A 12,735-nucleotide genomic window follows, 5' to 3' on the forward strand; every position below is an offset into this window, starting at 1 on the left:
GTTTACCGAAGCGAACGCTCGAACACTCCCACTACAGCTTCCTTCAGCGCCTCAACTACCGGCTTAAACGAGCTACGACACTTATGCGCCAACGTCAACGCGTTATTCCTGCGACAAGCCTTGGAAACCACCTCCCTACATTCACCTGCAGTCACGCTTTGGCCGGCCAATGAAATCGAAGGCTCTGCCCTTCAGGCCGGCTCTAATTGGCCTAGCGTCCTATAACTGACGTTGACCCCGGGAAGGTGGTGGCAAGATGGCTTCCTTGGATCGTGTGAAGGTGCTGGTGTTGGGGGACTCAGGTGAGTGGCTCAACCCGCTTCTGGGGCGCCCGACATTGTTAAGTTATCAGATAATATCCTCCCTTTACTGCTTGTCCCCCAGCTTAATTGTCTCTTTGGCCCGTGGCTGAAGTCTTTTCCAACGTCTAAAAACTACACTTCCCAGAGGACTTTGCTGCATTGACTAGACGGCGGCGGCGCGGGGGTTAGGTGCGCAGAACCCGGGCCCTGCTCCGCCTTCACCGCGTTTCACTCAGACGGAGATGTATTATCAGTTCTTTTGTCTTAGAAGATAGCACCGAGCTAGGGATACAGATGTTAGTAGGACCGCGCCTTGAAGAGACTTTGTTCTTTAAGGAAGTCAAACGTCCGCTAAGAATGGCACTGTTCCAAGCACTTTACATATATTAACTTATTTAATCTTGAAATCGGCGCCGTTACCCTACAGGTGATGAAAGTGAGGCCGAGAGATTGTGAAAAGCCAGTTTGAACCCCGGAATCCGCTCTCATTTGAAAACCTAACTTTATAAAATAGGTGGTCCTGTTTTGTTTTCACTTGAGCTTCTTGATTTTCTTTCTCGTTTAAACTTCATTGAAACTTACGCACACGGTTGTGAGAAATAGAGAAATGAAGGTAAGACTCATATTCTGGAGCAGCTAATAATTAATGCTGAGCCCAACGGAATCCTAGTATTAAAATTCTTCTTTGACACCTTGAAATTTTGATAACTAGAGTTGAAATCTGCATCCCCCCTTTAATATCTTGCTCACGTTCTCCCCACAGTAATACCCAATCCCAAACTCTTTAAGAACCCGAAATAAATGTTAATTTAGTGGATGTGCTTTTCTTGAATTGACCCTTGAGTGTGTGCACTGAGCAGACACTGTGCTGGATTCTTGGAGGTGGACAGAACTCACTTCAGAGAGTTTGAAAACTAGCTTACAAAAACTATATCAAATTGGGAGATGGGGAGTTGTTTTCACGTTGTCTGAAGATTTTTGAATTACGAAGTATTTCACGGAAAGCATTAATTTAATAGGCCCCTAAGAAATGTATTATGAAATTCCATGAGCAAAAACCAACCATGTCAGCTCTAGTTCTTGTCATGGAGCTTGAAATGGTGCTGAAGTTAATTTAATCAGATTGCTTAGTTTTGCAGATGAAGAAAATAAGGTATGGAGCAAGAGACTTGGCAAGAGACCAAATCGGATTTAGGCCTGGAATCCAGAGCACTTGGTAGCACTTCTTCATGTTATGGAACATGGTTATCTCTCACCTATTTTTCCCTTTATATTATATCTAACAATCTTTCATGTTACATACTGTTGGAACTAGTAGATTTATTCTTTCCCTCCCCTCCCTTCCCCCCAAATGCTTGAGTGCCTACTGCTTACCAGGCACTGCATTAGGTGCTGCATTAGGTGCTGAGGAATCAGCAAATTCCGTAACAGGGGTAGAATTATCTGCTGCATAAAATATGGAAAAGTAATCAGGCAATTAGTAAACATTTCTTTCTTTCATAGTTGAGTAAGTAAGACAGAAGACACAGCCTTACACACCAGGGAAATGATTACTCTTGTCACACATTCACTAATGTTATACTGCATGTACTAAGTCAGTTATTGCCTTTTTGTCAGTTCCCTTTTAGGAACAATTTACTATCTGGCAGGTTAGAATATACTTTTTACACTACATTTGCCTTTGTATTTAAACTTCAAAATTTACTTTTGAATAAAGGATTATTCTCCCAATGGAATTTTGAGAATTTCACAAGTATATAAAGGAAAGACTTGAGATTTAGAGACTTACTTTTTTCCCCAGAGAAGTATTTGATAATTTCCTGAAAGTTTCACCAACACGTACAGAATTTTCTCTTTGTTCTTTCAGATATTAGGAATAGGCTTAATATATTACAGCTACATTTGGAGCTGGCATTTAATTATATTGCTTCCCCCTTCCCAAGAAACCAAATGTATTCTTTTAATCTAATTTGGCTTTAATGGTGATAACATGGAATCAGAACCTATCCACCCCCCAGATTCTTAAAAAAATGAAGTTAGCCACTATTCTGAGCACTTCACCTGTGCTTACTGTTCAGAATTTCATCCAGTGATAGCTAAGACTTTCTTCCCAAAGCAGTTAATTAATGGAGAGCTGAACAGTATTACTGAGTAGAGACATTTTCTCTTATACAGCAAAATGAAAAGCTCAAGCCCTGTATCAGATTAACCAAGTGCCCAGATAAATGGGTCCAACATTAACAAATTAGCAATATACCCTAATGGTTACAAATACAGTTGCAATGTAATAAATACAACGGCAAAGCTAAGTTTGAATATTCAAAAATCTTAAATATTTGTATGTAATAAAATTAAAATAATAAAAAAGAAACCTAAGGAAATGACTCAAATACACGAGATGAAATTAATACCTTTAATATATAAAGAGGTCATATAAACTGATAAGAACGTGGGCAGAACACATCAGATAGTTCATAAACAGGAAAAGGTAATTGATTAGCAAAGATGAACGAAATATTATCTTGCCAGAAAGTAAAAAAAAAAAAAGCAGATTAAAACAAGAGGTCTCTTTTTACTTACCAGTTAACAAAGGTAAAAATGCAACTATATGATACTATTGAGATGTAACAAGATCTACTGCCTCATATGTGGCTGGTAGCCATGTAACCAGATGAAAGCTGTTTGTACTATATATATCAAGAAAACTTTATATGTTCATTTCTTTTTACTCATTATATTAAGCACATTTTTCTACTTTTAAACAAAAGTTTAAACAGCAATAAAAGCTTTTTTTAGGATATTGAGAAGTTAAAAAGACCCTAAGTATCTAATAATGGGGGAATGGGTAAGTGAATTGTTATGTCTAGTCTCTGAAATACTATGGAGACATTAAAACTATTTTTAAGGATTCTGTAAAAATATGGGAAATTTTACTCACTCATAATTACTAATTTAGGCACAGTACTGGACACTAAAAATTGAGTAGCATCCAGCCCCAGCCCTCAAAAGAGTTTAGAATTAAACAGGATGGGAGTAATGAAAATGTTCTAAGATTGATCATAGGGATATATGCACGACTGTGTGGTAATACTATGAGCCAGTTGTTGTAAACTTTAGATCGTTTGTATGGTGTGTGAATGTATCTGTGCTGGTTTGAAATTGTTGAGTACACCAGAAAAGCCATGTCCTTTAATCCTGATTCAGTGTTGTGGGGTGAAAACTTTGATTGATCCATGGAGATTGACACACCCAATTATGGGTGTGACCTTTTGATTAGATGAAGGTGTGAAGCTCCCCATTCAAGGTGGGTCTTGATTAGTTTACTAGAGTCCTTTAAAAGGGAGACCATTTTGGAGAAAGCTCAAGTGCCTGGAGAAAGTTGCTTGAGAGCCATCAGGAGATGCAGATGTTTGGAGATGCAGAAAGAAAACTCCTCCAGGGAAGCTTTTTGAAACCAGAAGCCAAAGGACCAGCAGACACCAGCCACATACCTTCCCAGCTGACAGATGTGTTCCAGACCCATAGACCTTTCTTTTTTTTTCTACATGGTCAGGCACTGGGGATTGACTTGAACCCAGGTCTCCAGCATGGCAGGCGAGAACTCTGCCTGCTGAGCCACGTGGCCTGCCTGCCATAGGCCTTTCTTGACAAGGTATCTCTCCCTGGATGTCCTAGTTTGGGCATTTTTATGGCCTTAGAACTATAAACTTTTAACTTAATACATTCCCTTTTTAAAAGCCATTCTATTCCTGATATATTGCTTTCTGGCAGCTTTAACAAACTACAGCAATATTTCAATAAAATTGTATTTAAAAATAAATAAGGGGCGGGCCACAGTGGCTCACTGAGCAGGTAGAGTTCTCGCCTGCCATGCCGGAGACCCACATTCGATTCCCGGTGCCTGCCTATGCATAAATAAATAAATAAATGCACAGATAAACATGATTTCAAATGCAAAAAAATTGAACAGGGTGAATAAAACTATAAACAAACATTAGCATGTATTTTTTTAATTAGAGAACTTGTATGTTCACAAAACAATTATGCATAAATACAGGATCCCCATATACCACACCAGCCCCAACACCTCCCTTTGGTTTGGAACATTTGTTACAATTGATGATAGCATTTTTTTTAACCTTTGTTATAATTAAAAAGATTATTAAAATCTTATATTATCACCTTTTTAATTAAGACGTAATAGAGAGGCTAAAGAGAACTCCCTGAAAATACAGAGCTGTGTTCTAGTAGCCATATTTCTTGAAGATGATTGTATAATGATACAGCTGTGACTGTGTGATTATGAAAACCTTGTGTCTTATGCTTCTTTTATCTACCTTTTGGATAGATGAGTAAAACATATGGATTAAAAATAAGTAATAAGGGGAAGAAATGTTAAAATAAATTTAGTAGATTGAAATGCTAGTGATCAATGAAAGGGAGAGGTAAGGGGTATGGTATGTATGCATTTTTTTCTGTTTTGTTTTTATTTCTTTTTCTGAATTGATGCAAATTTTCTAAGAAATGTTCATGATGATGGATATACAATCATGTGATTAAATATATATATATATATATATTATCTATCAGCCATAATTTAAATTAGGTATATTTTGTCCCAGTATTACTCTACTATCTTGTGTTAATATAGTACATTTGTTATAATTCATGAAAGAACATTCTTATACTTGTACTATAACTATAGATTGTCATCTACAATAGGGCTCACTATGTTGTACATTCCTATGCTTTATCTTTTAATTTTTATTCTAGTAATATACGTCTTAAAGTTTCCCCCTTTAACCACATTCACCTCTATAGTTCGGTGCTGTTGGTTCCACTCACAGTAATGTGCTACCATCACTACCATCCATTTCCACACCTTTACCATCAACCTAAATAGGAATTCTGCACAAGTTAAGCTTCAACTCCCCATTCTATAACCCCACTGTATCTCCTGCTAACCAATATTATAGATTCTAACTCTTTGAGTTTGCATTTTGTAATTAGTTCATAACAGTGAGATAATGCAATATTTGTCCTTTTGTACCTGGCTTATTTCACTCAACATAATGTCCTCAAGGTTATGCATGTTGTCTCACACATCAGGATTTCATTCCTTTTTATTGCTAAATAATATTCCAACATATGTATGTACTACATTTTGTTTATCATTGGTTGATGGGCACATGGATTGCTTCCATTTTGGACAGTTGTGAGCAGTGCCGTCATGAAGAAAAGTGTGCAAATATCTGTTTGAGTCCCTGCTTTCAGTTCTTTTGGGGTATGCCTTGTAGTGGTAATTCTGTACTTACTTTCTTGAGGAACTGCCAAACTATCTTCTACAGCAGCTGCACCATTTAACATCCCCACCAGCAATGAATGAGTGCCCCTCTTTCTCCACATCCTCTCCAACACTTGTAGTTTTCTGTTGTTTTTAATAGTCACCTTTCTGGTGAGTATGAAATGATATCTCATTGTGGTTTTGGCTTGCATTTCCCTAATCGCAAGTGATGTTGAGCATCTTTTCATGTGCTTTTAAGCCATTTGTATTTCCTCTTTGGACAAATGTCCATTCATGACTTTTGCCCATTTTTTAATTGGGTTGTTTTTCTTTTTATTGTTAAATTGTAAGATTTCCTTATATATTCTGGATATTAAACCCTTGTCCGAATATTTTCTCCCTTTGAATATGTTGCCTTTTCACTTTAATGTCAAATTCCTATGCACAAAAGTTTTTAATTTTAAGGAGGTCCCATATATCTATTTTTTCATTTGTTGCTTGTGCTTTGGGTGTAAAGTCTAAGAAACTATTGCCTACCACAAGATCTACTTTCTTCTAGAAGTTTTATACCTCTTGTTCTTTTGTTTATATCTTTGATCCATTTTGAGTTATAATTTATATATATGGTGTAAAATAGGGGCCCTCTTTCATTTGTTTGCATGAGGATATCTACTTCTTCCAACACTGCTTGTTTTAAAGACTGCCCTTACCTGGTAGAATGGACTTGGTAGCCTTGTCAGAAGTCAGTTGGCCTGACTGAGGAATGGAAGAGTTAACTGTGGTGTATACACACAATGGATTATTGAGCCACCACAGGAAAGAATGAAGTTGTGGGGTATGCAGCTGGACAAATGAACTTATGTTGAATGAAATAAGCCAGAAATGAAAAAACAAATATTATAATGCCTCACTAACATGGACTAACTATAATGTTCAAACTCTGAGAATTGAATTTAAGAGCATAAGTTACCAAGTGAAGGCCTACTGTAAAGGTTCCTAGATTGTAAGCTCCTACAGCAGTCACATCTATTCTGGAGTTGTAACTGTACTTCTAAATTCTGAGGTGCTGAGCTGTTTGTATATAACCTAGTTGTTTCCTAGAACTTTGGATATTTGTGTGATACCTGAGTCTCAGAGCTTGAGTTCTACATATGAAAATCAGTATTACCCCATACTACAACTGTTAAAAACACTGTAAAAGTGATCAGACTTCACTTAGAGATATGAATGAAGCTGACCTATGTAGGACTAAGGTAAATCAGACTAAAACTAAAAGATTATATTTGCTGTACTTTAAAACTTCAACTTTAGTGTGAGACCAAAGGAAGAGATGTTTATTTGTTGCAAAAATTATAGTTTTGGTAGCACGCTGTCTAATTTAACTTGTATGGTCAGCTTCTGCAAGCACCACTGAATAGGGAGTGAGATCTTGTTGGTTTATGCAGGTTGGTGTGATGCCCTGATACGTCGCAGAGTAATCTGGACAGAACATTAAAAAGTATTTACAAATCTCCTTGAGGACTGGTGAAAAAGGTGGAAATATTGAACTTCCCTACTTGGGGAAGACCTGATACTCTCACAAGTATTGGAGACTGCCAAATTTATAGGCTAAGCCCTCTGTCTTGAGGCTTACCCTTATGAAACTACCCCTTCAAAGGAGAAGCTAAGCCTACTTTTGATTATTCCTAAGAGTTAGCTCCAGAGAACCTCTTTTGTCTCTCATATATGGCCTCTCTGTCTAAGCCAACTCTACAGTTGAACTCACTGCCCTCCTCCCTACATGGAATAGGACTTCTAGGAGTATATATCTCCATGGCAACAGACATGACCCCCCAGGGATAAGCCTGGCGCTGGCATTGTGGGATTAAGAAAGATTTCTTGACCAAAAGAGGAAAGAGAAATGATAAAAAAATTAAGTTTCAGTACTGTGAAATTTCAAATAGAATTGAGAGGTCAATCTGGAGGTTATTCTTATGTAGTATACAGATATCCCTTTTCAGTTTTTGGGGTATTGGAGTAGCTAGAGGGAAATACCTGAAACTGTTGAACTTTAATCCAATAGCCTTGTGTCTTGAAGATGATTGAGTAATTATAGAACTTTTAAGGCATAACCATCAACTATGAAAACTTGAGATTGCCACTCCCTTTATCCTATATGGATAGATGAGTAAGAAAAATAAGACAAAAGTAAACAAATAATGGGGGAGTATAAGATGTTTTGGTATTCTTTTTTGCTCTTATTTTTGTTGTTTTGGAGTAACAAAAATGTTCAAAAATTGGTTGTGATAATGAATGCATGGCTATATGATGATAATATAAACCACTGTACAGTTTGGATGATTATATGATATGTGAATCTATAATATATCTCAATAAAATTATATTAAAATATTTTTAAAAAATCAGTTGGTCATAGATGTGAGGTACTAATTCTGAACACTGAATTTTATTCTGTCAGTCAATATATGTATCCTTATACCAGTAACATGCTGTTTGGACCACTGTAACTTGTTATTATGCTTTAAAGTGAGGAAGTATGAGTCTTCCAACTTCATTTTTCAAGATTATTCAGCTATTCAGGAACTCTTACCCTTCCAAATAAATTTGATAATTGGCTTTTCTGTTTCTGCAAAGTAGGCTGTTGGACTTTTGATTGGGATTGTGTTGAATTTATGAATCAATTTAGGTAGAATTGACATTTTAATGGTATTTAATCTTCCAGTCCATGGACATGAAATGCCCTTCCATTTATTTATCTTCTTTGATTTCTTTAGCAAGGTTTTGTAGTTTTCTGTGTACTAGTCTTTACATCCTAGGTTAAACATATTCCTAGGGCATTTGATTCTTTTATTGTTATTGTAAATGGAATTTTTTTTCTTGATTTCCATCTCTAATTGCTCATTACAAGTGTATAGAAGCACTACTGATTTTTGCCTGTTGGTCTTGTATCCCACCACTTTGCTGAACTAGTTTGTTAGCTCTAGTATCTTGTTATAGATTTTTCAGGACTTTCTATATATAGGACCATGTCATTTGCAAATAGAGAAAATTTTACTTCTTCCTTTCCAATTGGGATGTGCTGGCCAGAACTTCCAGCACAGTATTGAATAATGTAGTGAGAGTGAACGTCCATGTCTTGTTCAGGATCTAAAATGGAAAACTTTCATTCTTTCACCATTGAGTATAAGTTAGCTGTGGGTTTTTCATATGTGCCTTTATTGTATTGGGGAACATTCCTAATATTCCAATTTTTTGAAGTGTTTTTATCAAGAAAGTATGCTGGATTTTGTCAGATGGCTTTTCTGCATCAATTGAGAGACTCATGTGGTTTATCCCCCTTTGATTTCTTAATGTGATGTATGAATTGATTTTCTTTTTTCTTTTTCTTTTTATTGACAAAACAAAACAATCTTCAAACACAAACATTCTTAACATATGAACATTTAATACTTGGTATACAATCAGTGACTCACATGAATTGATTTTCTTGTGTTGTGCCGCCCTTGCATACCTGGGATAGAACTCACTTGATCATAGTGTATAATTCTTTTAATGTGCTGTTAGATTTCATTTTAAGTATTTTGTTGAGGATTTTTGCATCTATATTCATAAGAGAAATTGGTCTGAAATTTTCTTTTCGTGTATCTTTATCTGGCTTTGGTATTAGGGTGATAATGGCCTTGTAGAATGAGTTAGGTAGTATGCCCTCTTCAATTTTTTGGAAGAGTTTGAGCACGATTAGTATTAATTCTTGTCAGAATAATTGTTAGAATTCACCTGTGAATCCATCTGGTCTTGGGCTTTTCTTTGTTGTGAGATTTTTCATGATGAGTCAATCGTTTACTTGTGATTGGTTTGTTTGCGTATTCGGTTTCTTCTAGAGTCAGTGTAGGCTGTTCAAGTATTTCTAGGTATTTGTCCATTTCATCTGGGTTGTCTAATTTGTTGGCATACAATCATTCAGTGTCCTCTTATGATCATTTTTAATTTTGTGACATACAATTGTTCATAATTCCTCTTAATGATCCTTTTAAATTCAGTACTAATGTTCCACCCTCACTTCCAATTTTATTTTCTTTGTTAGTGGAGCTAAGGGACAAAACAGGGTCAAGGGTGAAGGGGACACATACTGGCTTGAAAGTGCTCTTGGGAGGGGATCTGGAAGGGTACCAAAAGCCTCTTTGACAGCTCCAAAAATCTATGCTTTCCTGGTCTGTCCAGTAAATGCAGTCCTTTAGCTAACTATCTCATGGAACCCTGAAGAAGCACTGAGTCTTTAAATCTGTTCCAACTCTGTCCCTATCCAGAGCAGGGTTGAAACAGTGGCTGTTGCCCACTTTGTTCAGGGCAGGTTTAAACACTAGCTCAGAGCCAGAGCCCAGCAATCTTAATTCCCTAAACAAAAGCTGAGAGTACTAATCCAGCATGCCTATCACTGTTCTTGGGGAAGTGGATTTTTATGTCTCTCTCTATCCCTAATGATCCAGCCAGGGCCAAGACTCTAAGGAAGCCCACCACAAGAGTTGGGTATGGGTACCAGCAGCCACTGTGCAGAGAGAGCATCTCACTGTTCTTTACTGTAGTTTATCAGCATCTTCCTCCTTTTCTTCCCTGGATGCTGTACAGTGTTCTTCTGGCTGCTGAAGCTCCAGATCATTGTTTCAGACAGTTCCTGGCTGTTTAATGGCTGATATGGTGGAAGGACTGAGTCCTGGAGCTCCCTACTCTGCTCTCTCCTGGGAAGTTTCCTGTAATAATGTATTTTAAGTGCTTTGTAGGAAAATATACAGAGTACATTGAAGACCCAGAAAAGAGTATGCTTGGTTCTACTTGTATGGAGTCAGACAAAACTTCATAACTGGAATGATGCTGAGTCTTGAAAGATGAATTTATCAAGCCAAAGTTTGAGGGAGGGAGGTGGGATAGAATATTCTAGAAAGAATAAACTGTATAAGCAAAGTTTTATGTTGTTGTAAGTACACGGTATGTGTGATCATAGCCTTTGTAGATTGTGACGGTATAGTCTTCAGGTGATTTTTTCTTCCTTTTTTAGATCTGGATTTTCTGTAAATATCATTTTATAAATAATAAACATAAGCAAGAATTTCATGTACAGTAACACAATTGATACAATTGGTGATGCATGAAGATTCGTCACCCGTGCTTGACATATTGCATCCCCAAAAGACTCTTAAATGAATAAGTGACTCCACACAGGATAAAGGGAGAGTTCATTCCCTTTCCTTTTCGTACAGATCTTGAAATTGTGCTCCAAGCATTTTATAGCTAGACTTCCCTGAGCCCAAGAGATCTGAAAAGAAGAGAAAGCGTTGTCTTAAGATAAAGGGCCAGCGTGTAGAAGAGGGAATAGAGTTGTTCCCTTTTTCTCAAGGGTAGATCAGGGTCAAGTAGTTGGCTCCCTTTTTTAAATTGCCATATGGGAAAACTGGAGTAACTAAATATGGACTCATGAAATTCCTTAATTATGTTCAAGCACAATCTGGAGCACCTTCTAACAGTTCTATAGAAAGGACCTCTACAATGGATGTGCAGGATGGAGATTACCTCCAAGATGTGTAAACATTCTAAATAGGCTAAATATAGGTAAAATCATTCAAAAGTGAAGGGATTAGGTTGTGTGAAATTGCCCTAGATCAGTGTTTTTCAAAGTGAGGCCCCTGGACTGGTAGCATTACCATCATCGGGGAACTTGTTAAAAGTGCAAACTCTTGTGCCTCACTTGCTGCATGAGAAACTCTGGGAGAGGGGTCCAGTAATCTGTGTTTTAACAACTACCCGGGTAGTTCTTATGCATGCTAAAACTAAGAACCATTGCCCTCAACCATCTTATTCATCTTATTCAATAAAGCTTATTGTTAGTACAGTTTCAATGTAATTTAAATGACCAAACTTTACATATCATTATTACTACATACTCTGTCATACCCTTGCCAGAATATATTTCAGCATATCTTTTATACTTACATTAATAGAGTTCTTAAATCTTTTACAGGTGTTGGTAAATCTTCACTAGTTCATCTTCTATGCCAAAATCAAGTGCTTGGAAATCCATCATGGACTGTGGGCTGCTCAGTGGATGTGAGAGTATGTTCTTTTCATATTTTAGTTTTTAAAGAGTTATATTCTAGATAGTCATAATTCCTTGTATATGATCAGATTACAGTACTGTAGCCAAGATTCAGTCATAGCTAGGATTTATTAAGCACCTACTGTATCTCAAGCACTAAGGCAAATGCTTTCAACATGTCTTTGTTATTTAATCATTTTTAAATTGCAAGATATAGCTAAAAAAACTAAGGCACAGAGAAGTAAAGTTACTTGAGCAATTCACTCAGCTCATAGCCAAGATTTGAACTTAGTCTGATTCCAGAGACCTCAGTTTTAATTACTGTACTATTTATCTAGAGTTTACTTAGCATACTGTCATAAATATTGTCCCTAAGCCTTTGCCACTAAAGCTGCCAAATTTGCCAAATTTTGGCTAGAAATACAGTGTAGTATAAAGGCAAAAGCTTCTGGAGGGAGTCTCAGGTCTAGGTCATCTGTTCCCATACAAAGGTGCATTCCTACTAACTAAATTAAATATCTTCCCAGATATTGTTGGTCTTTGCAAATCCCAGCTGCTCCTGAGCAAGTCTTTCATTTGCTGGCATACCTTGCTTCTTTTCTGAGTTAAAAAACAAAAAGGGAAGGTGTGGTAGTTAGCTAGATTAGTAATTATTTTCCTTCAGTTCTTTGAAGCTAATGTTCCATAGTCTCTGATTTATATTGCTGCTACTTAGAAATCTGCCAGCCTACTTATTATTCCTTTTAAGATAATTTCTTCTCTCTAGTTGCTTTTCAGTGTTTTTTATTTGTTTTTTAATCTTTGGTGTTCTGCAGTTTTGCTAACCTATGTGTGGTAGTTGTAGATTAGTTTTTATTCATTCTATCCAGAATTTGTTGTGTTCCCGTCTTTCTTCATTTATCAGAATTTTAAACTATTATCACTTTAATTTCTTTCCTCCATTCCCTTTATCCTTTCCTTTGAATGTCTACAGATATTTGTCCTCTGTGTCTCTTAATTGCATTTTCATGTTTTCTCTTTGCTGCCTTCTGGGTGTGCCCTCAGATCTGCCTTCCAGTTAA

General features: G+C 36.8%; 2 protein-coding genes across 4 annotated transcripts in view; one reads left to right on the top strand and one right to left on the bottom strand.

Moving 5' to 3' along the window:
- Nucleotides 1-137, bottom strand: part of GTF2E1 (general transcription factor IIE subunit 1) — a 40,340-nt gene extending 40,203 nt beyond the window's left edge. For both annotated transcript variants that reach the window (XM_077118209.1, XM_077118207.1), the window contains exon 1: nt 7-137. The gene's annotated coding sequence lies outside the window, so the exon portion shown is untranslated. The remainder of the gene's footprint in view (nt 1-6) is intronic.
- The window catches only part of RABL3 (RAB, member of RAS oncogene family like 3), a 64,716-nt gene continuing 52,085 nt past the window's right edge, over nt 105-12,735 (top strand). Inside the window, exons 1-2 of one of the 2 annotated variants that reach the window (XM_077118211.1) lie at nt 105-302; nt 11,600-11,691. In XM_077118211.1, the coding sequence (XP_076974326.1) occupies nt 257-302; nt 11,600-11,691 (138 nt within the window). In that variant the 5' untranslated portion in view covers nt 105-256. The remainder of the gene's footprint in view (nt 303-11,599; nt 11,692-12,735) is intronic. The other variant, XM_077118210.1, reaches the window with a different exon arrangement.

The sequence above is a fragment of the Tamandua tetradactyla genome, chromosome 10 (assembly GCF_023851605.1).
Source record: "Tamandua tetradactyla isolate mTamTet1 chromosome 10, mTamTet1.pri, whole genome shotgun sequence".
In the NCBI taxonomy this organism is placed as follows: Eukaryota; Metazoa; Chordata; class Mammalia; order Pilosa; family Myrmecophagidae; genus Tamandua; species Tamandua tetradactyla.